This window comes from Falco punctatus, assembly GCF_963210335.1.
Source record: "Falco punctatus genome assembly, chromosome: 5".
NCBI lineage: Eukaryota > Metazoa > Chordata > Aves > Falconiformes > Falconidae > Falco > Falco punctatus.
In genome coordinates, this window is record NC_137584.1 from 44,956,919 (window position 1) to 44,982,092 (window position 25,174).

The following is a 25,174-nucleotide window of genomic DNA, read 5'->3' on the forward strand; positions in this document are numbered from 1 at the left end:
AGGTTGTAAAGCTCTGCTTTCAGTGGGGAAACTGATCAACTTGAAAACTAAAAATTGTCTCTGTCTGACACTGTCTTATTAATTCTGCAGTGTGTATTGCCTTTTTGTCCCTTTTCTGCTATCGATTTCCTAGTATGAGGTAGTTGTGCTATGTTTTTGAATGCATGCGTATGTCTAATTGGATGTTTGTCATGAAACATAAAAATCACACACACACACATTAAGCATATGGAAGTCTTGTTAAGAAGGATTTATTCTCTCTGTGGCTATATACAAACATTTTACATACTTGAATCAGAATGAATCATGAGGTTAAAAATAGATCAGTAAAATCTTCATATTTATTTTCTTAATTTTAAACTCTGTGGAGGTGTAAGGAAGCGTTTAAAGTTTTCTTACTTTTATCTTTTTTCTCTGATACCAGGAGTAAACAGGGAGGGCTCTTTCCTTTTAATGAAAACAGGAGATTCTCAAGACTTGAAGTGAAATCCCTAGAATAGGCGACAGCATTTTCCTGCTTCCTTCCCGTGTTGTTCCTGCCAGGAGTCCTCAGCTGCAGCCCCCAACCCTCCTGCATCCCCCTTCAGCCCACCCACTGTCCTTTCCCTTGGCTGTTCTGCCCCTTGGATGGTCATTGGTGTGCTTGGATGGGCTACAGCTGCTCCAGCTCACTTTGGCCCCAAGGTCACTGCCACTAGGTGTAAACGTGGGTGTTAAATCCCTGTCCTGGAACCTGAGGACTGTGGCTGTTTGTTATGTGCATCTCACTTAATCTCACTCCTCATTCCCCTTTCAGCAGCAGAAGGGATGCCTGGTGAGGTTGAGATGGTGTCCAGATCTAGCCCACACTGTTTGTCACTGTAATATTGAGGTCAGGCCCTCTTTCTTCTCCGGGGAGCATAGGAGAGCTGGACACTCCAGGGAATGCCTAGTTGAATAGCTGCAGATGGAAACGCCACCTATAGCGACTGCAAAGAGCTGCTGCTTGCTGCTGCTGCTGCCAGAGCACACCTTTGCTTTGCAAACGCAGGAATGAGCTGCAAAGGTGAGCTAAGGAAAGTAATGGAATGTGGGGAAATTACTTAAAATCACCATAGTCGCCATCATCTGTAGAAAATGGTTTTCCTGTCCTTCCAGTACTCCAAAACAGCAATGCCATTTTTGCTCATATGAGAAAGAAATCAAGACATTTTTAACCTGGAAAGGGAAAGTCTATGAACATCAGTGACTTCTAACAGTGTGGAGGGACTTGATATATGGCACCCCATCTCAGAATCATTTTACCCCTTTTGAACTCATAGTGATATATGTTTTGATAAAGCATTTTTTTTTCAGTTTGCTTCCAAATAGAACTAAAAAAGTATTTTGGAAATTTGTATGCAGGGACCTTTCTAAAGGCCTAACATTTAAAATCTTCCATGTGTGTATGCATACGTCTAAGAGAAATTTCTATGTATTGGTGTAGGAATGAGTCACAATTTACAACACATTTGCTTGCTTTCTGCACTCCAAGTTCACTCTCACTTGCATAGTTACAAAGCTTTTGTTGTATTTAGTCCTAGATAAGATTCGTAGGGCCACACAGACTGGCAGTACAATCCTTATCAGTGGTTTTCATAGCCGGCCAGACTCGGGTTGGTCCAGGCTGGAGGGGAAGCTGTGAAGGGCCCAGCCTGGGCTGGGCACGAGGGCCAAGACCGTGACCTCTGGGTGAGGGGCACCCTCCGGGTGATGGTGCTGGGGTGATGCTGCGGAGTGGGGCTGGCCGCTCCCCTGGGAAGCCAGAGAGCCCTTGCCTTCTGCGTGCAGCCCCGCCGCAGCGGGGTTTTGGCACTCGGTGTCAGTGGGTAGCCACCGCGCAGCGGTGGAAATGACACATGTCTAGCAGAAAGGGAAAAAGGTGTTTGTCAAAGGAAGGCCAGCAGCTGGACAACTGCAGCTGGGTGGCTCTGCCTTTGTTAGAAATAGTGCCGGCAAGTCAGCCAGGCCTTTGGCTCAGCCCCTCGGAGCCTTTGTACCTACCTGTCAATATACTTTCCCGTATTTTAGGGAGTGGCTACACAGCATTTTTAGGAGCCATGGCTTTTCTTTAGGAATGGGACTGTTTGGCTTGCTGATGCTTTTCATCTGGAGTATGAAGTGCTGTTTTGATGACTGATGGGTTTTTTCCCCTTGCTGGGTCTGGAAGTTGGTGCAGAAGTGAGTGGCACAGATGCTTTGGAGAATAGTCTAGGCTGTAAAGAAGAATTCACATAATAATCCCTGTTGAGAAAGTTGCTGTTCATTGATATCAGATGGTAAGTCATTTAAATTACTCCATCCTCATATATTTCTATAGCTGTTTACCTGTATTTCCAAACTACATTCAGATTAAATTGATGCCTTTTACAGAGCTATCATATGGTTAATCATAGCTGAATTTAATAGTTACTAGCATTGCATATTTGATTGAAAAGAAGTAGTTGCTTTCAAACTGGTTTCACCCTGAGAAATAGAAGCATTACTTCTGATATTATTGTTTGTGAACAGTTCTGTTGCTTGCGCTCTTCCTATCAGAGAAAGGTAAGAAATTAAATTAGACAAGTAATTATAGTTACAGGTAAGATTTTAGTGTTGGTTTATATTTTCAGTTTCTCCCTTTAAACAGAATTTGTGGATATAAATCATGGTGAAGAATGTTTGAATTGAAAGGAAAGAGACCAATAAATACAAATGTGGAGCAGCAGGATGTGGTGAAGACTAATTGTGGGGTTTTTTCTCTCTCTGCTTTAACTAGTGAAAACTCGCTTCTTGAATTTAGCTTGAATTCAGATTATTTCTCAGTTGCTACATCCTCTAATTGCTCACCTATTCACATTGTTTTAGAGCCAACAGAAACTGAATGTTGCTCCTATGTATTCACTTCGTGTAGATGTAATTTTCTGTTCAGGGCACCCATAATGGAGAACATAAAATTTCAGTGATTCACTGGGTGACTGAAGCTGTTAGTACTTCCCAGGGATGGCACAAGAAAGGAAATCTCAATTAAAAGTGACTTTCCCTTACAAAGTAAAGCCTTTGAATCAGAGCGTACCTCTGAGCTTTTTGTCTGCCAAGTGGGTGGGGGTAATTCAGTTAAGAAAATGCAGTCAAGATGTGAAAAAAAAGTGCCTGGGGGTATGCAAGACCTGTTTCCAATGATGCAGGGATGTTAGCAACATGCTGAGCTTTAAGATCTCAGAGCACAGTAAGGCAGAATATGCTCTTCTCACTCTCTGGGAATTAAATTAGGTGTCAAACCAAAGGGCTATAGGAAAATAAAATCTGAAAATGTTTGGTTTTCAGTTGGAACTTTTATGTGACTTACAGTGTTTTTTGTGTGTGAAAGCTTGCAAAAATATGGTTCTTTCTGGGCAGTGAAGTGAGGAGTTGTCATGTTTTTAGTGTCAGTGCCTTTTATATAAGCAAATTGTAGCTTTGACTCAAAAGCTGTTCAATTATAATGGCTAGTTTCCAAAATAATTGCAGGCTATGCTTCAGCAAAGTGAATTCTAAAAATTTTTAAAAGTATAAAGTATGCTTTTCTAAGTATATAGTTCTTTACAGTATATACACTTTATATTAGATGGCATAGAGTCAAGCTTAAGATTCTTAATTTTTAGAATTATGTGTAGAACAGGGCCAAATTATTTTAGAAGTTCCAGTAGAGGCTCTTTTTCCAGCTAAATAAGCAGGTTTTCACAAGTGTAATCATCTCACGTATTGTGGTATTTTAATAGTACACAAGAATTTAAATGGAAAGAAAAAAAACCATCTGGACTGTCCAGTTTCACTGTTCCTTCAGTGGTGATAAACACAGAATGCATCCCCATCGAGAAGTACTGAAAATATATTTTCAAAGTCCTTACACTTTCAGAAGACTCAGGGAGAGCAATGTTGATGAAAATGGAACTTGAGTCATTCTGGTTGGTGAAAAGTTGGCTGTTTGCATCCCTCCCAGTATCAGTGGGAACTGCTGCACCCTAAAGGGACTGAAGTAAATGTGTGTGTCTCTGAACAGAGAAAGGAGGCAAAGTAAATGAAAAGGAAATACAATATACTAGCGCTATACATTTGGTTTAAATGAATTTGAAAGATACTACTTGAACACTGTATGAAGATACTTCACTGTGGCCAGAGGATTATATATCTCTAAGTGCAGATTGTCTCTTTTAAGAGAAAATAATAAAAAAATCAACTGGGCTTTATTTTCTTTTCTTCATAAAATATGAAGAACATCTTTTTTTAATACTTTCAATTTTCTTCCTCTTCTAGTCTGTTGTAAGTAGGCAGTATTCTTGATCTCAGCCATTCAAGATTAGCTTAGGCTTCTTGAATAATGAGAATTCTTCTTTAAGCAATTCTCCTTGATACATTTTTGGTGTCTTTTTATGCCAGGTGGGGGTTTTTCAGTATTTGAAATATGCTGAAACTGTATTTTCATGCATTATAAAATCAAGAGGGTTAAAAATCCCTGCTTTCTTCTCCTGATCTCAATTTCCATAAAAAAAAAAAAAAAAGAAATATTGTGTCCACATAACTTCATGTGTTTGTAGAGGGGCAAGGAAATGCCAGCTGTCATAAATTCTTAGGTTGAAGATCTTCCAAGTGAGCTAGCACTAACTCCTAGGCAGCTGAGTTTTTTTGAAGGACATGTCTTGTAGACCTAATAATTTGGCCTCTAGGTTATTTAAGGTGTTCTTCTCTGAACTCAATTGATTCAGATGTTTTTCGAAATGCAGTGTCAGCAATAAGTCTCATAGCCAGCTGATGAAGGTCTTGCAATGCTAAGGAGAGCAAAAGATTTATTTTATGTGTCATCTGTTAGTAAATCTTTACATAATGGTTGCTTTTCTATGACAGCAAGGAAGAACTTTACTCATGGTCAGCCTGCATCCTGCAGATCCTTTTGTGACAACTGCCGCAGGGCCAGCTGTCTCCCATCTCCTGCTCATCCTCCTAACTTATTTCTTCCCAAGTGAAGTATTTTGCAACAGTATGTCCTTTTTGCATACTGCCTTTTGTTTGTCTTAGCCCATTTCTCTAATTTCCATATCCATCTGTGTATCTAACCATGCTCTCCAATATGCCTGCAGCTCCTTCTAGTTCTGTGCAATCTGAAAACTCAGAGATCAGGTTGCATCACCCACAGCAGAAGCTAGCCTGCGACACGGTCCTCTCTTACTCATGATTTTCAGCGCTTTCTGTTGGCCTCTGCAGGCTCAGGCACTTCTTTCAGGTTGCTGCTGAGCATCGTGATCTGGAGAGGATGGTTACTGGCCCTGGAAGAGCCTCAAAATGGATGTCTTGATCACAACTCTCCAAATGTGAGCAGTCCCTAAACGAGTATGCTGCAAAAATATTGAATAGTGTCAAAATGTCTTGATGCATATTTCCGATTTGATGAGGAACCAATGATAAATACTCTTTGATATGGTTTCCCTGTCATGCACTGACATTTTCATGTAGACCGGTCTCCTCATGAATAATGAATATACCGTGTGTGGCAGCATGAGGAACCATATGAAAATGGAGATATATCTCATCTCCTTCCTTCTTATTTGTAAGGTATATCATTGTACTGTTGAACAAAAATTAGCTTTATTTGACAGTAATTTACGTTGTTTCTCACAAAAGCACATGACCTTGATATCTTTACATGCTTACAAATAGTGTGTGTGATTCTTAATTCCTGAGCATTTTTTCCTGTAACTCTAGGTCAGACTGAAAGGTCAGTGGGTCCCCTGTGAAACCTGCTTTTGGCTCGTAAGGATGAGCTTATGCTTGCCTTTTTTCTGTCTTCTGCAACATTAACCACCTGTATTGTTGTGCCTGGATCTGTGCTCCTGGCCTCACCAGACTAGCGTGCCAGAAAGATTCCAGTGTCAGTGGCTAAGGCGGCTGGAGGGCAGAGGTTGTGTGGGGCAGGGAGGCGGCGTGGGGCAGGGAGGCGGCGTGGGGCAGCCCTGTGAAGGGCTGGTGAGCCTGCGGGGACCCAGACCACACAGGTGACCTCTCTGAGGGTGGGTAAGGCTCAGGTTCTCTCCCTGTTTCACACCCAGGCTGCAGCTGCCATGACCACCTCTAGCCACTTTCTCCTACTTACATACCAGAGACACACTTAATGGCCTGTGGGGTTTGTGTCTCAGGAGCATTTGGGTAGGCTGGTCTTTCTGCTTACCAGTGGGTTCTGCTTTGTGTGATACTATTCAGAAATAATCCTTACTCAACCTGCTTTATACCTGATGTAGTCATTTATAGTAGGTGTTCAACAGTACCAGACCTTTTGTTATTTTCCCCTTATTAATGCCCAAAAACTCTCAACAGGGCTTTCTGCTCTGCCTTTCCAGGGTCTGAGACAAGCGTAGGTTCCCTTTGAAATACAAATGCAGGCCTCTCCCTTGCTTATCATTCCCAAACAAGCCCTACCTTTTCTATGGTAGTATTTCAGTTGTGTGAATTCTCAGCAAGTTTCTGTTAGGCCAGTTAAATCTCATCTTTTATTATGCATTAAGACTTCCAGTTCCTCCTGTTTTATTCCTCACAGCTCCTTTATTAGCAGACAGGCTTTTAATACATTTGCCAGACTGAGCTGCTATTTGTTGCTGTCCCTCTGGTGACCTTACAGTGAACCCCGGTATCTCTTTTTCCTCTTTCACAGTTTGTGCTCTTTTTTCCCCCCTTTTCCATCATTTCCCTGCGTTTTGACCATTGTCTGCATGCATTGTTTTAGTCGAGAGGGGACAATTCAGTTCACTTTGTTGTTTTCTGTCTGTCTTCACTAGATGGATAACAGCGGGATAGCAGGGAATCTGTAGCGGAGCCATTATCCTGTGGTCAAAGATGTCCAAGTGCTCTTGGCAGTATCCTCTGCACAGCCTCTGCATCCAGCCCCAACACACCTGTGCACACGTATGCACACACATCCATGTGCGCCCCTCTTCTCTGCCTGGTCTTTTACACTGGTTTGGTAGGGTCTAAGGTGATGCTTAGTGAGCCCCTGCGCCCTCTCCCTTAGCTCAATTATTGTCCAGTTTTGTCCCACTTTCCCTAGGAATTCATGGGTTTGTTTCTTTGCATTTCCTGCTCCATTTTTTGAACAAAAAGAAGTTTCTTGCCTTTCCTGAGAGAGGCCAGAACTATGGGTGAAGGGAGGTCACTAAGGTGCCTAAAGACCCAGAGAGGAGCAGGAGTGCTTCCCACTTGTGCTGGAGGTACCTGGGCTCCTGATGAATTGAAGGGCAAGCAACAGGCAAGGGAAGAGGCTCAAGACCCTAACAAAGGGAAACAAACTTCTAAATATATTTTTTTGAAACTGTAGGAGAAAAATCCTACATACCTAATGGCTTAGATGTCTTAAAAGAGGGTTCGTAATTTCCTTGAAAATGTCATGGCCACCTCCTCCTCTTGACTGATTCTTCCTCCTTCCTTTGAAAGACCACACAGTTCAGTGCAGCGTACACATATTTCAGGGCCGCTATGCCACTTACCTAACTGCTAGGACTTTGCTATGTTGAACTGACTACTAAATTGCCCCAGAATAACTGATTAGCCCACACACCTTTTGCTTGCAACAATTCCTACACATTAGCCATGGCTTCCATTAGTACGTACCATCATTTAACGGCATATTCTGCATCTGGTACTGTAACTTATCCAGTTAGTTTCAGACTCTGGTTCAAACTCAGAAAAAGAGATTTGCAGCCTTCCTGTATTCTTAAAGATGTCTAGGTGTAAATGCAAATCAGTGTGGTAAATTTAAGGGTATTAAAATGAAGACATTTTCTTAATTACTTTATAAGGACTTCATTAAGATACTTAGTAAGACCTCAGAAGTCCATGAACCACAATTTGAAAACTACAGCTTCCAAAAAAATGTATTAGGAATTAACGGTGGATTCACAGTGTTTGTTACCTGCATAGCTGCTAGTAAGTAAGAGCGTGGCATCTACTATCTATTTAAGCAGTTAACATTAGCAGTAGAGGTTTCAAAAGCAATTTCTTTACTCCACTGATACTGATAGAGAAAGGATTTCAGGAGCTAGATTGTTCTAAATGTTTCATTTCTCTTTCTCCCTTTTCACCATATTGGCATATAGTTTTCGATATGGGGAGGTAACGTGAGATCCAAAGGTTGTGAGAGCCTGAAATTAAGAGAGAGAAAACTACCACTATGATTCTTATAAACGTAGATTACTGCAGCTGTAGTTGAGTACTCCGTGATTCTTCATCGTCAGTACTGTATCAGCAAATTATGACCATGGGTTACTATGATATAGTGTCTGCCACTTCTGTAATTATCATGAATGTAATTTTACATGGAAAATACAATTGAAATATGACTGCCTGTCACTGTGTTACCTTCCAGAAAGATCACAGTGCTGATAAAGGTCTGCAGATTACTATAACGCTTTTAGTTCTAAGATACCAAGTTGCCTTGCGAAAAGACTTGACTTCAAAAATCTTTGATAGTTCAGTTTCTTGTGAAACTCTGCATTTCGCATGCACTTTGTAGTACAGAAGTATTACTTTCCAGAAAACACTCCCACATCTTTGCATAGTTTGGGACTTTATTACAGATCATTTCCCCTTCCCAGTTAGGAGAATAAGTGTCATCTTACAGCTGTGTATTTTCTGTGGTCATTGCTGTAATGTTCTTAACAGGTTTATTTCTGTTATGCTTCATTGTATAAAAGGTGTCTAGCAAAACAGATCATTTCCTAAGATATCTTTGCTTTCTTAGAGTCATGGAGCATGTGATGTGCAGCCTGGGCTGGTGCATGATTATTTACAGCTAGAAGAGTACAGCTTGGTCCAGTCAGCAGTGCCCTGGACTGCGACTCAGGAAGACCTTGATTTCCTTTTTGGCTCTATTACTTACTTGCTGTGTTTCCCAGTGCAAATAATTTTATCCTCGTGCATCTTCACCCTCTATTTCTGACTCGGATGGAGAGTGAAAATGCCCTTAATGTATATGCAGTGTTTAGTACAATAAGGAAAATCTTCTTTAGGTGAGGTGTCCAGATGCTTCTGTAATAAACACTGAATACATGCTAAATACTAAATAATACTTGAAGAAGTAACAAAACATGTTCAGAAACTGGAACGTCGTAAAAGATATATTTGGGCAAACACTTGTCAGGAAAATTTTCATAATGATCCCACTACCTGTCATTTCCTGGTCCTGAATTTATTCCTGCATTATTTATTTCTAGAGTTTCCAGAACGTTTTGTGTAAGACAAAAGCTTCTATTTTACCTCATACGTTCCTCTGACTTTGGTAACTCTAATAACATTGTAACTTATTATTACTGCAAGAGTTATAATATCTTTTGTTGTAGAGAGCTGGCACGGTTGCAGTTCAGGCAGGAAGAGCAAGTCGCTTAGAAAAGAGAGAGCTCCCTTTCACAGTTGCCACGGTAATTGTCAGCTATGATGAAGTCCAAGCACTGATGATTTTAAATTTAGAGTGTTTTTTAACGCAGAAGATAGTCATACGAAGGAAAAAAGCTCTTTTCAGAATCTGTCTTTATTGCTTTATATCCATGTCAACCTTCATTTTCTGGGTTTTGTGCAAATTTGATTAGTTTTCAGATATTTTAAAGCAAGCATAAGCAGCTAATGCAGAGAGGCTGCAGAAAGGGAGCACTGGGATTTCAGGGGAGACCTTGTCTCTGTTCAGTGCAACACAGAAAACAGGCTGGCTTTCCCTGGTCCCAACTGGATTATGGAGAAAGGAAGCTTCTTGCTGCTCCTTTCCAGAAACTGCTCCTGTTCCAGGGGAAGTAAGCAGGAGATTTACAGTTGGCATTGTACCTTTTGCAGTGTGCAAACCAAGAATTTACTAGGAATGGGTTTAAGCCCTTCTGGCAGGGAAATAAGGTACTTAAAGTATAAGTTGCCGACTTCATCCGTCTTTCACCATTTGTGCTTGAGGGGAGGGACTGTTTTCCTACCAGTGGAGTTTTTAGCTACAGTTACTGCACCTTCACAGTTGCAACAAAACTCACTCCTTTTTTGTGGTAAGGCATTCAGTGTGGAAAGGGTACGTATATGTTTTCTCTTTTTTCACCCTCTGATATAAAATACTACTGCAAAAAATATTCCAAACTTTTCCAAAGGACTTTTGCTGCAGAAAGCACTAGTACAAAGAGTTCTTTGTTTGACAGGAGTATCCAAACCTGTGGTAAACTCCTGCTCATTTTTCCCCCCTCCCCAGACAGGTGCCATGAAGCTCTTTGACATTTGTAGAGCAGATGGGATGCCATTTTACTGTTGTATCTAAATGACAGAACCTTACTAACTCTCTCCATGCACCCTGCCTCAGAAAATGTGGACCGGTGGAGTCTCAGAGAGCACTTTTTCCTCACCAGCAACTTAACTCACTGCTGGGTGAATAACCTGAGAGAGATAACTTGCTAACTGGCCTATGAAGCCTCTTTGAAATTCATAACCCAGGGAAATTATTTCTTGCTGATGAATTTGCCATTTTGGCTGTTTTTTCACTTGCTGTTGACTTGGCTACCATACATTGTATTACGTATATCTGCAGCCACAGATGTTATCATGGGCATATACTTTAGTGTAAAGAGCAGTGTTGTCTGCCTATGCAGTCACATAATGACATATGTAATTGAATATGTGTAGAACACATGAAGATGTCTGTGAAATGCTATCTCTGGGGATGCATGAATGTCTCTCCACGCCTCCTCCCTTTTTCAGGCTCCCAAAGGAGGGTTTTTGCGAATGTCCAGTTTTGGGATTTCAGACATGGTGAGGGTCTGATTTCCAAAAGGCTGGTGCCTGTGAAGGTCTCAGAGAAGAATGTAACTGTCCCAATGATTTCTGCTAATCTTGCCATGCCACCATCATACTAAGTTCTTGCACATACATCTGTCACATATGAAAAACACAGAATAACTGTTTTGAGTGTAACTTCTCCTAAAGGCTGTACAATCCTTGGCGGGTCTGATTTACACAAGAAAGCTACATATGCAATGTGCTTCATCATTTGAATCCCAATAGACATATATGTTTCCCCAGAAATTACTTCTTTGAAGAAAGCTGGCAATGATTTCACTTTTTGAAAGGTAGCTAGACTGTATTTTATGGTGAATGCCATTGGATATGACCAAGAAGGGCAGGAATACCCAAACAAATATTTAATGCATTTCATTTGGGGTATAAATGATCTAACAAACCCCTTGCCCTTGAGCAGCTGTAATTGTTAGGATTATTCTTATGAAGTGGATGGAGTTTGAGATTCTTGGCTCCCTTGTGCAGCAGCCTGTCCCTCTGGCAACTGTCATCCTCAGTTGTATCAGTTACATGCTGCCACAGCCACTCAAACATCTTGTACAAATGTTAATATTAAAAGCAGGCCAGGTGGTAGGAAACTCTGGGATAGAACTTCAGGTCACTACCAAAATCACAGGATTTACAAATAACCTGTGTAAAAATTCTCCCATTCTCCAGGTTTCAATAGTGGTTTCTGTAGCACTGGCATACAGAGCATTCAAATGCCCTTTGTGGTGTCCTTGGTACCTGCAAGCTCAAATTCTAACTTGTGGCATTGTATGTTGCCCTTTTGGCATGAATTCCATTCAGATATCCTTTTTGAATAAATACTGACTGCTGTACGGAGGACTTTGACAGTCTGGTTTTAAAGAATTAAAACACAAAAAAGTATTAAAAAAAAAATTACTGGAAAGAATTTTAAGACATTATTTAGCCAACCCCAAGCCCCAGTGCAGAATCATTTGTACCAAAATAATTGGATATTGGGAGGCTTTCAAGAACAGGTTAGACAGTGATGAAGGCACTACACTGACTGCAGGCAATCAATTCCACCACTTTTATGAACCTTGCAGTTAGAAAGCTTTTTCTAGTGTTTAACCCAGAATCACCCCTGCTGCAATTAAACCTGTTCGTTCTTGCCCTATCCCCAGAAGATAAAGAATTTTATTTTTCTTAGTGAAGAAAAGCTTTTACATATTTTAAAATTCTTATCCTATTCTCTGGCAATCTTCTTTTGTCTTAGATAAAGCATCCTCACACTTTCAATCTCTGCACATAAACATCTCATTCATGTAGTTGCCTGCTACATTTCTTCCCATTAGTCAACGTCTGTCTTGAGGTCTAGGGCATGTTGGTAAGCAGTGTATAAATTACTACATCTTGCATGTGGTTGTGTATCCTACTGGTTGTACTGGGTATGTCCTACTATGAAACTTGCTGCTCTGCACCAAGATGACTTGTTTGATTCATGTTCAGTAGTTATTTTCAAGCTCTCTGAGCTTTCTGTCATCTGTAAATTCAGTGCACTTATTCTCTATTCCACCAGCGAAACTGTTAATTAAAATATTGAACAGATCCCTGCAAAACTCCACTCAATATATTCTTTCATTTTGGCCGCCAACCACTGAAAACTAATCTCTGAAAGTGTTTTTTTCAACCAGTTGTGTACCACTTTATAATGGTATCAGCTGACTGTGTTGAGTAAGGTGGAAACCTTATTAAATTCAGTATGTATTCCATCTGCTGCTACTTCTTATCCAGTAGCAATTATCCTCCAAGGAAGGAAATTAGATTGATTTGACACAATTGGTTCTTGACAAATCTATTTGGCTGTTTTAAACTCTTACAGGATGATAGGGTGGAAAAATAAATGTTATATACTTTCTGTGTATCTTTCCAGCCCCATGCTTGCACTCCCTTAGCCTTCTTGAACTCTCCTCTTTACAAGTCCTCATTTGTAATTACCATGGTACAGGAGTGAGAACAAGGGATGGAGGCAGCTGTTATTATTACTGCCAAAACCTTTGTATCTTAAAGCCAAGCCTGGGCATTCTTGGATGAACTTGTTTGAAACTACCAGGCACACTAAGTAGCCTCTAATACTGTTTAGCCCTTTGACACTGACATGAATTTTCTGTCATATGTGGAGCCTGTTACAGTCATTTCTCATACATCCATATAAAATCAATTCAGCTATTTAACCTCTTTTACCTAAATATATATATACACACACACTCCTTCGGGAAATAGCTAAAATATTTTAAAACTTTTTATCCCTTGCCAAAACCTTTGGCTGCATTTGAACTTGTTAGAGATCAGGATAATATTGTGCATGTTTGGGGGTGCCATGAACAGCTAGGTCCTTTCTGGTTGCAGATAAACATGAGCGTTAGCTGGACAAGTACAGGCAATAGAAGGCATAAGTTTAACTCGTGTTTGATACACTGAAAGCTGCTTTAAGTAACTACCCAAGAGAACAATTGTATTTCCTTTCTAACATTAGAAGTGCATGTCTGTTAGTATCATGTTACCTGGAAAATGCTAAGAGATAAAAGGGTATCACGACATTTGGAGAATGCTTTTAGGAGGTAAGGAATCTGTCTTTCTGACAAGTCAAAACACAGTCTTTTCTTAGCTCTGTCTGCTCATTCTGTTCACATATACAAATACAATACTTACCAAATTATAATAAACAATAAATATAATAATTATATTTATCTCCAGGAGTTTTGAATTTCTATATAAAAAACTGAGAGCTGGTGAGTAATGAAAATCATCTAATTGAGGCCTAATACCTTTCTGGCATCTTACCACATGCTTATGTATTCCCTAAATGCCACATGTGTAACCATGAGGAACCTAAGGGCCCCATAGGCTTTTCACACTTAGGCAATTGCCCAGATAGCATACCCCTTAGAATTATCCATTAAAAACACACAAAAATAATTCATGCAGCTGCAAGCCACATGAAATGAAGCCATGGATTGTATCTAGCCCAGAGCCTTGTGGGCTCACCACCTACCCCTGCTGCTGCCTCCTCAGTGGTGGAGATGGCAGATGATATAAAGTGATTCCGGAAGGTCACCTGGCTTGCCCCCAAGATACAGAGTTACTGCTGCTATTTCTCTTATTCCCCTCATATTTTTGCATATAAATATAGCAAATCTATTTCATTCCTTTTAGTCCACTTTCGCATATTTTGTCCTCAGTGTCATAGTGATGACTTCTGAAATGACCAGAGCCTCATTTGTATACACAAATAATGTCATCGTTTTAGGAGCCAATATTTCAGGGCTTAAAAACACATACATTTATCTCATTGCCCTGAGTTACACCCTCTTGAGCTTTCTTCAGCAATCTGACTTTCCCCTTGGTGTTTACACACCCTTCATGCTTTCAGATAATCACTGCATCCTTTCCAGTCCCTTTAACCTTCATCTAGCTAAGCAACAGTTGTTTGTTTAAATTTGTTCTCATAAATCACATCTTCCCACAGAAGTCAAAAGGAATGGCTGATGTACTTCTGGGATCAAGTGCATGAGTAACTTTCAAAAACCCAGATCTCAATTACTTTTTATTAGGCGTATGTTGCTACAGGATACACTTGTACTGAAGAAGTGTATTTGGCCATTTTCAAAATTGCCTAATTATTAAATCCTTGCAAATGAAGACTCTTTTTTTCTAAGAACTAGAGATACCAGCCTACTCTACATATACTTAAACAAGATGACTTCCTTGTAAAACTTCATCAACATGGAGCCAACGCAGTTAGCTCATTGCCCTTGGGGGCTGTTGTATCATCATTGATGCAGTTGGTTGAGTTGTGGAGGGTAAATTCCTCCCACTCACGCCACCACAGTCACAATAATCCTTCTGTTCACTAACTTCCCAAAATATTTATTGAGAGAATAGCTTGCAGGTATGTTTTCAGCAATGCTTAAGCCTGTTTTCACTTGTCTCTCTTGCTTGCCTTTTTCTTTTTTTTTTTTCTTTAATAAATTACATTTTGGGAGTAGGTTGGCCAGTGCTTAAAAGCTGGAGTTTCAGACAGACAGCTTCTCCTCACTTTAATTACTTTGACAGGCACCTCTGCTTTCCAGCTGAGTTTGCCCTAACTGGAAGCAGCTGCTCTTTGGAATTACTCCCCCTCCTCACTGTGTTACAGAAGTAGTGTCTAGTGCCCCTTTAATGAATTTATGGACGTAAAATGCACAGTTCCAGGTCTTCAGGTGCGCCTGGCTGCAAAGCAATGTTTCTCTTCTTTCTCTATTACTTAATGAAGTTTTATGAAGTGAAACATGTCATTAGCAATATAGGGAGAATGAAATGTACAGATTGGATATGATTCTCCACTTCCTTGTTAACTCTTGTAAGTGTAGAGCAGGCTTTAATATATTTTCCCATGCCAATTTGAAACTGATTTGAGAAAATCTTGAATGATTGTACAGCTTGCAGGGTAGTAGTGAAGAGTAAGGTTTCTCCAGAAGAGCACAGGCTCTGTGAATCAAGCTTATGCCTGTGTTTACAGCCACAGCTGAAATGAACACTTGTCATCTTGACTACATTGCCCCCGTCTTGCGAATGCTCCTGACTTCATCACAAGCTTGATGATTTATTTAACATCCTGCCACCTGGAGCCAAGTGATGTAAAAAAATCTCAATTTGCTGCTGTTTTTTTTAATAGTGGAAATGTAAATTCTGGCTTTTATTTTCCAATGAAAGTATGAAAATGTGACCTAAGTGCACCCTGATGACTCAGACAATTGAAGATGAAGCACTCCAAAAGTCTTGCTTTAAAAATTCCATTATATTTAAATGCAAGTGTAATTTTCAGGTGCCTGACATCTGTGAGTTTTGAACACTTATCATTACAGCAGAAATTGCAACACCACGTGTAACACAACTGCTTGCCTACTGCTTGCTAGTCAACTGCTGTTTGTTTTTCCATAAATTATATTTTAATGTACGTGTCTGGGCTCGCTGGGCGGTGCATGGGTCAGCTAACCCAGGCGCACAACTCTGAGAGGGGGTAGGACACGTGTTTTGGGTTGATCTGGTACTCCAGGGAGTGAGCAGGAAGTGTTTAAAAGGAAGGTAGGGCAGCTGTTCAGAAAGTAAGAGAAGGCTGGGTGCTCTGTATCCATCAGAGCCTGCTGATGAAAGCTGTTTCCAGGGATGGAGGCGAGAGGAGAAGCTCTGGCAACAGAGCAGGAGTCATCCCAGTAGAAACTGATCTGAAAGAAGAGGTTGAAGCCAGTACATTTTTTTTCAAGTGGTTGCAGTAGGGAGAATTGACCCTGGGCTGACATGATCTGCAAGCAAACATCAAATAATCACATCTGATCTATTATCTTCACCTGTGGCTAGCTGAGATCATCAGGCAGGATTCTTTGCTTGGCTTCTGCATTAAGCAGGCCCACCTACTCCTTCACTAATAGTACAACTATGTGATCTGGGACACAGGCTTAAGAAGTGCAGGGTCCGAGCTTGGTACTGAACCCTTGTGGGACTGAAAGTTAGGCTTTGGTAGGGTCTGTTTGTTGCTTGTTCAGAAGGGTGGTGTATTAACTTTTAAAGAAACAGTTGAGGAAATAATCTGTGTTCTGGTATGTTTTTGGACAATATTTAATTGGCAAATTGGGGAGCGAGTGTTAGGTGGAGTGTGGAGGAAATGGCTTTTGGGTGGAAGTGGTCTGTTCTGGAAGAGAAGCTAAGCAATTCTTCCTTTCTTGTTTTCTTGCAAGTCTCTACCACTGGCATGTTTGTGTCATGTATTTTGCTGTATGTAATATTTTGCTAAGGGCAGCTCTGTATAATTTCTTATCTCTTTGTTGATAGCAAGCAGATGACTTTTTTTAAGATCTGCATTTCCATTGCTTTTGCAGTCACAATTAATGAAAGATCTTGGGTTTCTTTTCCCAGAAAGTGTTAGTTTTAGGGAAGATATTTTCCCTTTCAAAGGGAGACGCAATAAACATCTTTTTCTGAGGTGTATCCATTCTTATTTCAAAAATCTGAGCTGGTCACAGAGTAGTAATAACAGTCAGTCACACAACAGTGTGAGCTTGGCCACCTCTCTTGGTGCTCCTCCCACCTTACTATAGTCAACTTAGTATGACATTTATGTCAGTGCTGAGCATCTCTGAAATACACGGCTATCACACGCTACTAAGTTGTACCTTATTTTTGGGTGGTTTTATGATGTGCTTTGGGATGAGATCATCAGACTCCTTTTCATTAGTAATTTACTAGGACTTTCAACAAAGGAATCAAAGGACGCCACACTTGGGAAAAGGAGAGGGTGAAGTCCTATTCCCAGTTCTGAGGCTTGCTTTTTGCCTTTTCACTTCCCCAGTTCTAGAATTATTTGGGATAAGAGCAGCTAAAAGACACTGAGCTAAATAGTTCTGTCTCTGTGGATTTTGTAAGTCTCTTACAAAAAAGATTTGTATGCATCCTTTCTAGCAGATGCTTACAAAAAAAAAAAAAAAAAAAGAAAATTGACCGAGCTGTGAGTGACAGTGTAGAGGCTGCCCCTAGACATCCCAAAGGATGCTGAACTGTCTGAAAAATTAAGGCTTATAAAACTTTTTATGAGTTTTGTGTGCTGCAGAAAACGAATAGAAAATGAATGCTAACTAAACGCTGACAGGAGCAAAGTATCACAGCTAGCTTTGCTGTGCAGCTAGAGAAGAGGGGATGCTGAGTTTGGGTGAAGGAGGCAGAAGTAAGTAAGGTGAAGAGGGTTTGTAAAATGTGGAAACTGTGGACAGTGCCTGATGTTGTGGGAGACACGGATTTCTGATCTGCGAGTGGTTTTGGAGTGGCATGCTGTGCACCCAAGCAGGATCGTGGCTGTGGTGTCCCTAGGGATGTGTGGTCCTCACCAGTCACACTCTGGCTGCCGTAGCCCCTCCGCTGGCTGAGCTAGTGCTGCTGCCTCCCAGTTAAGAAACCCGGTGCTGCGCTCCACGGTGGGGAGGGGAACTGGGCAGGATATAAGAGGCCTTTGTGGAGCACATCTGTGGGCAGGAAGGGAGGATACAAATCTTTCCTTTCTCCTTATGAGTCAAAAGGTATCCTTCCAGAAGAGCTGTGACACTCAGTGTGTTTAGATTTCTTTCCCTTATATGATTTGTCATGCAAAATCACAGTCACCAATTTTAACTGAAGCCTGCTTAGCAGTATTTGTATGTCTGCTGATCGTGGTGCTAGCCCAAAGTATTTAGACTACTGGAATGATTTTCCTGGGCATGTGTATCTCACTCCTTATCCTTTAATCTAGTAGCATAATGATATCTAGCAGAATGATGGATCAGGTGTAATGCGGAGAGCTCAGACTTTTATCAGAATAAAGCAATTCATTGTTCCTAACTGTTTTCTCCTGATAGAATTAAACAGACTTAACTCCATCTGGTTCGTGTTGGGCATATTAGTGTACTGCTGTGATGTGATACCCTAGTCACAAGGCTGGCAATAAGACTGGGAGCTGACAGCTAAGCCTCTAAAAGAATAAATAATGATTTCTGACTGTACAGCAAAGAGTCTATGGTCTAAATACTGTCTATTTTAAAACCAGTGGATAAGTATTGTTTGCACTGCTTTCAAAATCAGGAATATCTTCTGTAGTTATCTAAGTGGCAGAGGGTACCGAACTGAGAACATTTTCGGAACATGTAGCACTTTGATGTGCAAATGCACATGATAGATACAGTGCTCTCTTATAGTTTATGCTTGTATGTACTAATAGTGTCTGAGAAGGAGCATCAGCCTATTTGGCAGAAAGAGCTGATGTTCCCCATCCTGCCCCACACTAGAGGCTTTCTGGAGCAATCACTGGCATGTCTGCTTTCTGCTGGAGAGCAGCTGCTACTAGCTCCTTTGGCTGATACGGGTGATGCAGAGGTTCCCACTCTGAGGGACCCCACTACCAGAAATAATAATTGTACTTAAATAATTCTTAAGGAAAACACTTTAAAAATGAAGTAACACATGAGATTTAAAAGACCTTATGTTTTAGAAGGACTTTTTTTAAAAAAAAAAAAAGGTAGTGAGGACAATGATCCAAGGTGGATCGTGACAAGTTGATGGGGTGGAGCTTGCAGCTGGGAAGGATTGCAGTTCCAGTCAAGGGCTGTGATGTGAAACTGCATATTTCAGTTTGATGACCCCCACCAAGGGGAAGGAGGGAGAGAGCTGAAAGGAGATACAATCACTGCTAATAGTGTGTTACATTGTAATTTGCTTGTGCTAAGAGTTTTAGAGCTTTTGTGCGTCCCTTGTTGGGGCTAACTGGAATTTTTATTTCTCCCTTCCCCTGCACCCTCGGTGCATACAATGGCTTGCTTATTTATTTCTCTGAAGCTTTGATGTTCCGATTTAGACTTGATATACTGGGCAGGGTGCTTGTTAGCGATGTTGAGAAACCTCATGAGTTTTGTTCATGCATGCAGAGTTAATTGCTAGGCCTCTGAGCAGGAAGCCATTTCCCTCAGGTCATCTATCAGAGAACCCATGGTGTTTGGTGTCCATTACACTGTGGGGCATGATCCACTTTCTAAGGCAACCCGATCTCTCCTAGTCTCGTGCAAGTAGTTTAAAATTGATATCAAAGTGCTCGGTGGTGTTTGTGGTATAGATTTCTTGGATTAAATGCCTTTCAAAAGGTTGCCAGCCATTGTGATAGTCTGGTTCTGATGGTGCATGTCATCTTTTCCATTTATTTTGGTGCATATTTCAATTTTTCACTATTAAATGCTTTGTCAAAACTATCATATCACTTTTGTGTGACACTGTGGTGAGATGATACACGCTACTTTGGGACAGAAAGATTGTCATCTTTTATCTTAATGATCATAGGTTTGCATTTGAGGTTTGTGTTTTTCACAGAGAAAGAGTTTGGCCTGGTGAAGGCAATCTCCCTAAACCCTCAGTAAAGAGAGGAGGATGAGGTTTTCTATGGCCACCTTAACCTGGAGCTGGGATCCTGCTCAGAGTATCCCTCTAGAAAAAAAGCCTGTCTGTCTCAAATACAGAAGAGTACTTTCCAGGTTGGTTAATCTTGCTTGATGTGTAGATGTGGGAAACTTACTAACTGCACGCCCACGTGTAGCTGATGGTGTGATAGGAAGATACACTCACATGCCCAGTGCATCTGCCATCTGAGCGAAACTAGATTCACCACATGTGTTGATCATTTCCATCCCCTGTGTAGGGATTTGCAGGAGAACAACAACCACAGGGAGCTTTGTAGCTGCTCTGTGGTGGGACTTTCCGTCCAGAGTGTACTGAGAGGTGTACGCGAGAGCAGCTGTGAGCCCATGCACTGTGGGTGCGAGACACCAGGGAATCGTGTCAGGATTGCTTCCCTGCTGCCTAGTGCTGCTCTGCAGTGCGCAGTGACCGTTTTCCAAGTTTTCCAAATGTTAAGTGTTTGGTCAGACCCTCCTGTGAGATGTCCCAAAAATTTTAGAAAATTGACCAGATCTGTTTCTTCCCAGTAGCATACAGAGGTCCAGCACAACATGCTTCTAGATCATGGTCTCTTGAGTTATGGTCTAGACAGCTACAGAAAAAAATGCAAACAAACTGTTTTCTAACTTGCTAAATTTCAATTACTTTTAATTCTGTAGTAGCAGTTGTAACCCAAACCAAATACTGCAGTCATAACTTCAAAACTGTTGTAGCATCTACTTGTTCTAAAACTTCCCTACTCCTGTTGCAGCTGGCTTTTGTGAAATGCTCTTGCGATTTATTACTGCAGGACATTGGCATGATTAAAATAGAGGAACTGCTGTGACATCTGGGAGCTGGGTCTATTTCAGAGAAAGAGCAGGGACTATTTTAGCATATCATTGAATGTCTTGAAAATAGCATCTTGTGAATGTCTGAAGATGAATAGATACTGTAATTTCAAGACCATAGAAGATGATAGCTACTGTAAACTGCCATGGATTTGTTGCAATTCTCTCATGTCAATATGTTTCTTAAAGCAAATGCTCCTGGAGTCAATGACTTCGCAAGGTTTTGTTGTTTTTTTTTTTCCTAGCCTCCCCTTTTTAAAGTAAAAGGCTTTGTGTTTCAGATTAAATTTAAAGTCAGCTGGCTGAGGGGAAGGCTGCCACAGCCATGCATCACGCTCCTCTGAAAGTTGCTGCCCCATAAAAAGGATGACATCATGACTCAGGAAGCAGCTTTTGGACCACCACAATTTATAATCTAGCTTCTGTTACCTGTTGAAAAGTGCAGATATTCAGGACCTGCTTCTCCAAGTAGTGTAGTCATCGTTGCACAGGGGCAATGACCTCCATCGGCAGGGAGGGGCAGGGCAAGTGGGAGTGCTGCCCATTGCACCTATTTGATCTTAATCTACTGCTGCCCGAGTCAGAGCAATGAGGGGGGTTTAGAATTTGTGCTGCAGAGTCGTCGAGGTTTTTTTAAAGATACGCCTCCAAACTATAAAAAAGACAATGTACAGAAGACTGTGGACAAGAAGAGCCCAGAATACTTAAATCACGAGATCAACAGTGTGCCTTGTTCAGATATTTTGAAAGTAGGTTGACATTACTGTCCTAAGTGGTGCAACGTGGATTTCAGAGGGTCACTGAGTAAATTACCCCCGACTAATTAAACCAGTTTTGAGTTACGCAAGCTGTCGCTGAGTACCAGAAGACTTCACTGGCACGCCTTTATCCTCATACTTCATAGACTTATAGTCGCGTACAATTTAAAGGTAAATTAGTAAAGATTTTATACCTGGTTTGGGCCTTTCATAATTTCTCATCACTCATTAATAATTGTGATGCATTACATAGTGTGTATCCTACATGTGCATTCTGAAGAAGGGTCAGTAGAAACTGTGTATATTTCTACACCATCAGTGTTTTCTTTGCCACATTCTCACAGCATGATTCTCTTTAGTTTTTCCATCTGTGTCCCCCACCTCCTTTTCTCTGTTCTGCTTGTGCTATTCGCAAGAGCTGCAGTAACCCAGTGCTTAGAAAGGTCTCATCCATTTCTTTGCATACCAGTTGCTGAGAAAGGAAGCATTTTCAGCAGCTTTTCTCTCTGGTGCTAGCCTACAAAGTAAAATAACCAATCTTGGGACAATCTCCTACTTTGAGGACAGAGAGCATTGCTAGGAACATGGAGAGAAGATGAGGAGTGCAGTCACCCCGCTTCTGTTCTATGATTTCTACAGAAACTATTTTTAGCCCAGTTAGCAAATGGTTGTCATTTGTTGCTCCAGCCCTCCCAGGCTGCTGGTGCCATGCAATCGGTTGGAGTCTGGTCAGCTGTGGGGAGTTGGGAGCCCCTGGGGCTGAACAGGGGGGACAGCGGGGGTGGTGGAGCACAGGTGCCTGGCCCTGGCTTGTGTTTGGGTGTTGTGAGGCACATAACACCCAGCCTGGCAGCAAGGGGGGCTGGTGGGGTGCTGGACAAGCTACTGCCGCTCAAAGATGTCAGCTCTTAAAATGCTTGGCCAGTACATGACAGCTGCATATTGTTAAATACATCACTTCTTACCCCCGCCCTGTGCAGACAGGTGCTTCTGAGAAACAACACCTTCAAACAGCAGCTTTCCAAAATGCAGCTAACGCTTCAAAGCTCAGGGATGAGCACCAGGAGTGAAGGACTTTCTTGCTGCCGGGTCCAGCAGCAGCGAGGTGGAGGGCAGGCCTTTGGGTGCCTCCTGCACCAAAGTGGATGAAGGACATCCACTGCTCGGCCGCTGTTACTTGACGTACCTTCCCCGACAGGCGTGCCCGTGTGTGCGGGCACCGTTGTTTCCCATAAGGATTCAGGAGCACCCCTACTGCTGCCTGTTAATTAGTGATTATTTAATTTCAAGGGGTGGGGGGCTTGTAATGGGAATCGGGAGGCATAGATGGGGGCAGCGCTTCCCGAGGAGAGCTCTGCCTTTTGTGGGGTGGCCGGTGGCAGATGTCCCCTCGGGAGAGCGGTGCGGTCCCGGTACTTACACCAGGAGCAGAACCTGCCGGGCGCCTCTCCCCGCGCCGGCCGTGTCGGGGGGCAGCGCGGGCCGTACCCCGGGCAACCTGCCCGCGGCGTTAAGGAGCCGCCGTCGCCTTTGCCGCCGGAGCTCCCGGCCCCCAAGTGAGGCGGGGGCAGCCCGGTCAGCGGCGACCCGTCCCGCGGCCCCGGGTGTCGGGGCGGGGGAGGCGACCGGGACCCCGCCGGGGCGGTGCCGGGGCCCTTTGTTGCCGCCCCGGGGCGGCCACGTGCGCCGGGCGAGTCCACGGGCAGGCGGGGGGCGCGGGGCAGGCCGGCGGCGGGGGGGAGGGGCTTTGCCGCCAGCCGGGTGGGCTCCCCCGCCGCGCCGCAGTGGCACCGCCGGCCGCGCCGTCGCCGGGCCGAAAGTTTGCGGGGCGGCGGCGGGACGGCCCGCGGTGTCCCGGGGCGGGCCGGGGCGGGGGAGGCATGGCGCGGCGGGGCGGGCCGGCGGCGGCGGGCAGCCGTCGGTGAGCCGGAGGCCGGGCCGGGGCATGGAGGGCGAGCGGGCGGGCGGCCCCGCCGCCCCGGCGGAGAGCGGCACGTCGGAGGTGTTCGCCCAGCTGTGGGCTGACGTGATGGGCATCCTGGTGAGTGGGGCCGGGAGCGGGGGGGACCCGCCGTGGGACGGGGCGGGCTGCGGAGCGCTGCGTCCCCCCGGCGCGGGGGGCTGCGGGCGGCGGAGCCCTCGCCGCGTCCCCCCGGCACCTGCCGCGGAGTGCGGCCGAGTGGGGGAGCGCCTTGGCCGCGCGGGCCCCGCACCCCAGGGACGGGAATTCCACGGGCAGACCCCCGTGTGGTACCAGTGGCCGCTTCGTCGCGGTTTTGGAGTAAAAGTTTCCTCGGCTGTCACTGCCGGGCCGGGGCGGAGCGGCCCCTGCGCCCCTTGGCGCGCCCGGCAGCGCCGGCGGAGGCTGGTCAGCGGGCGCTTTGTTCCCCGGCGCTCCGACCCGGGGGGGTCGGTGAAATTCGGGCGAGGGGTTGGTTTGTCGCCGCCTTTGCGTTCCACGCGCGTGTTGCGGCGTCCCCGCGGCGGGCGCGGGCGGGGGCTCGCGCGTGGGGGGCGCCGTCTGCGCGCGGGGCCCCCGGGGGCCGCCCGTCCCGCGGCTGCACCGGGGGCTCCTGCGCCCCGTCGGGATTTTGGGAAGCGAGTTGCTGGGTTACCGGCGGCGGAGCCGCTGCGCCGGTGATCGGCCGAGGGGGGACTAATCCTCGTAATTCGCTGGGCACAAACAAAAGAGATGGCCCCGGTAACGGGGGCACGGGGAGTTCGGTTCGGTGGGCACGTAGCGTGCCGGCAGGGCGGGCTGGGTGGCAAGCAGTGAAAATACAGGAAGAGTCAACTCTTTATTTCTACTTGCAACGAGAGAATAATATTTACTTTAGGTGCAAGATGATAATTACCGCGGAGGACTGCCACTCAGCAAAAAAACAAATACTGATGTTACATACCTACCGCAGCTGGCGGTTTTCCAGTGGGACAGGAATGTGGTGATCAACAGCAGAGTGCCTGTGTGTTCATTTTAAAAGCAAATGAATAGGCTTGATGCGCATTAATTTTTGTTAACATTTGACCGGCAAACATTGAAGAATATTATGAGAAATACTTTTTTGAAAACTGCTGTGAAATGTAATGAATGGTAAATCCTTGTGATCTAATTCAGAAGGGTTATAGAATTGAACAGAGAATGTAATTAGCATTTTACGCTGCAGTTTTTTCTTTTTTTCTTTTCACATGGACGTTATTGTTAATATTCAAAATAACATTAAAAGCCCGCCTCGTGCCTTTTCTTCATAGAAATTCTCTGTTGACATGGCATTCAGCTTAATAGCACCCGGCTGCGTACACTCTTTCACTTTTCATGATTTTAATCTAAGAATGCAAGCGGAGTCAGTTCTGCCAGTTTTGTAGGGAGCACACACTTGGTACTTTATGAACAGTCTCTTTCTCTCTTTTTCTGGCAGGTTTCAGTGCTGCATTTAGTAAGAGCAAAGTGCTATTGGATGCCTGGGAAGGAGTGTTTGAGGAGGCCAAACCAACAGCCTAGCATGCTGGAGCTCAGTGCAGAAAAAGATCTGATTCTTACACAACTAATACTTTGAATAGGTTTCTTCTGGCTGTATGAGCTAGTTTCCCATCCTGGGAAAATGGATGAAATTTGTTTTCTGATAAAGCAAAGCTAAAGTCATTTGTCTTAGAGTTGGTCTGCTTTACAGGAAGGAATCATCTTGTAACTATGAAGTTGCCGGTTTATATTGGTTGCAAACATCAGCCAGCACTATTACCTTTTCTTACTGCAGTGTTTTGTGTTGCAACACAGTTACAAATATGAAAAGATAACCCTTA

The 25,174-nt window shown here is 43.4% G+C and overlaps 1 protein-coding gene across 7 annotated transcripts in view; it reads left to right on the forward strand.

Moving 5' to 3' along the window:
- The window catches only part of SASH1 (SAM and SH3 domain containing 1), a 568,418-nt gene that overhangs the window by 417,608 nt on the left and 125,636 nt on the right, over positions 1-25,174 (forward strand). For 4 of the 7 annotated variants that reach the window (XM_080388227.1, XM_080388228.1, XM_080388229.1 and 1 more), the window contains exon 1: positions 23,113-23,417. The exons of the other annotated variants lie outside the window; for them this stretch is intronic. In XM_080388227.1, coding sequence (XP_080244353.1) covers positions 23,322-23,417 — 96 coding nt within the window. In that variant the 5' untranslated portion in view covers positions 23,113-23,321. Of the gene's footprint in view, positions 1-23,112; positions 23,418-25,174 lie in introns of those variants that run through there. 7 annotated transcript variants of the gene reach the window in all.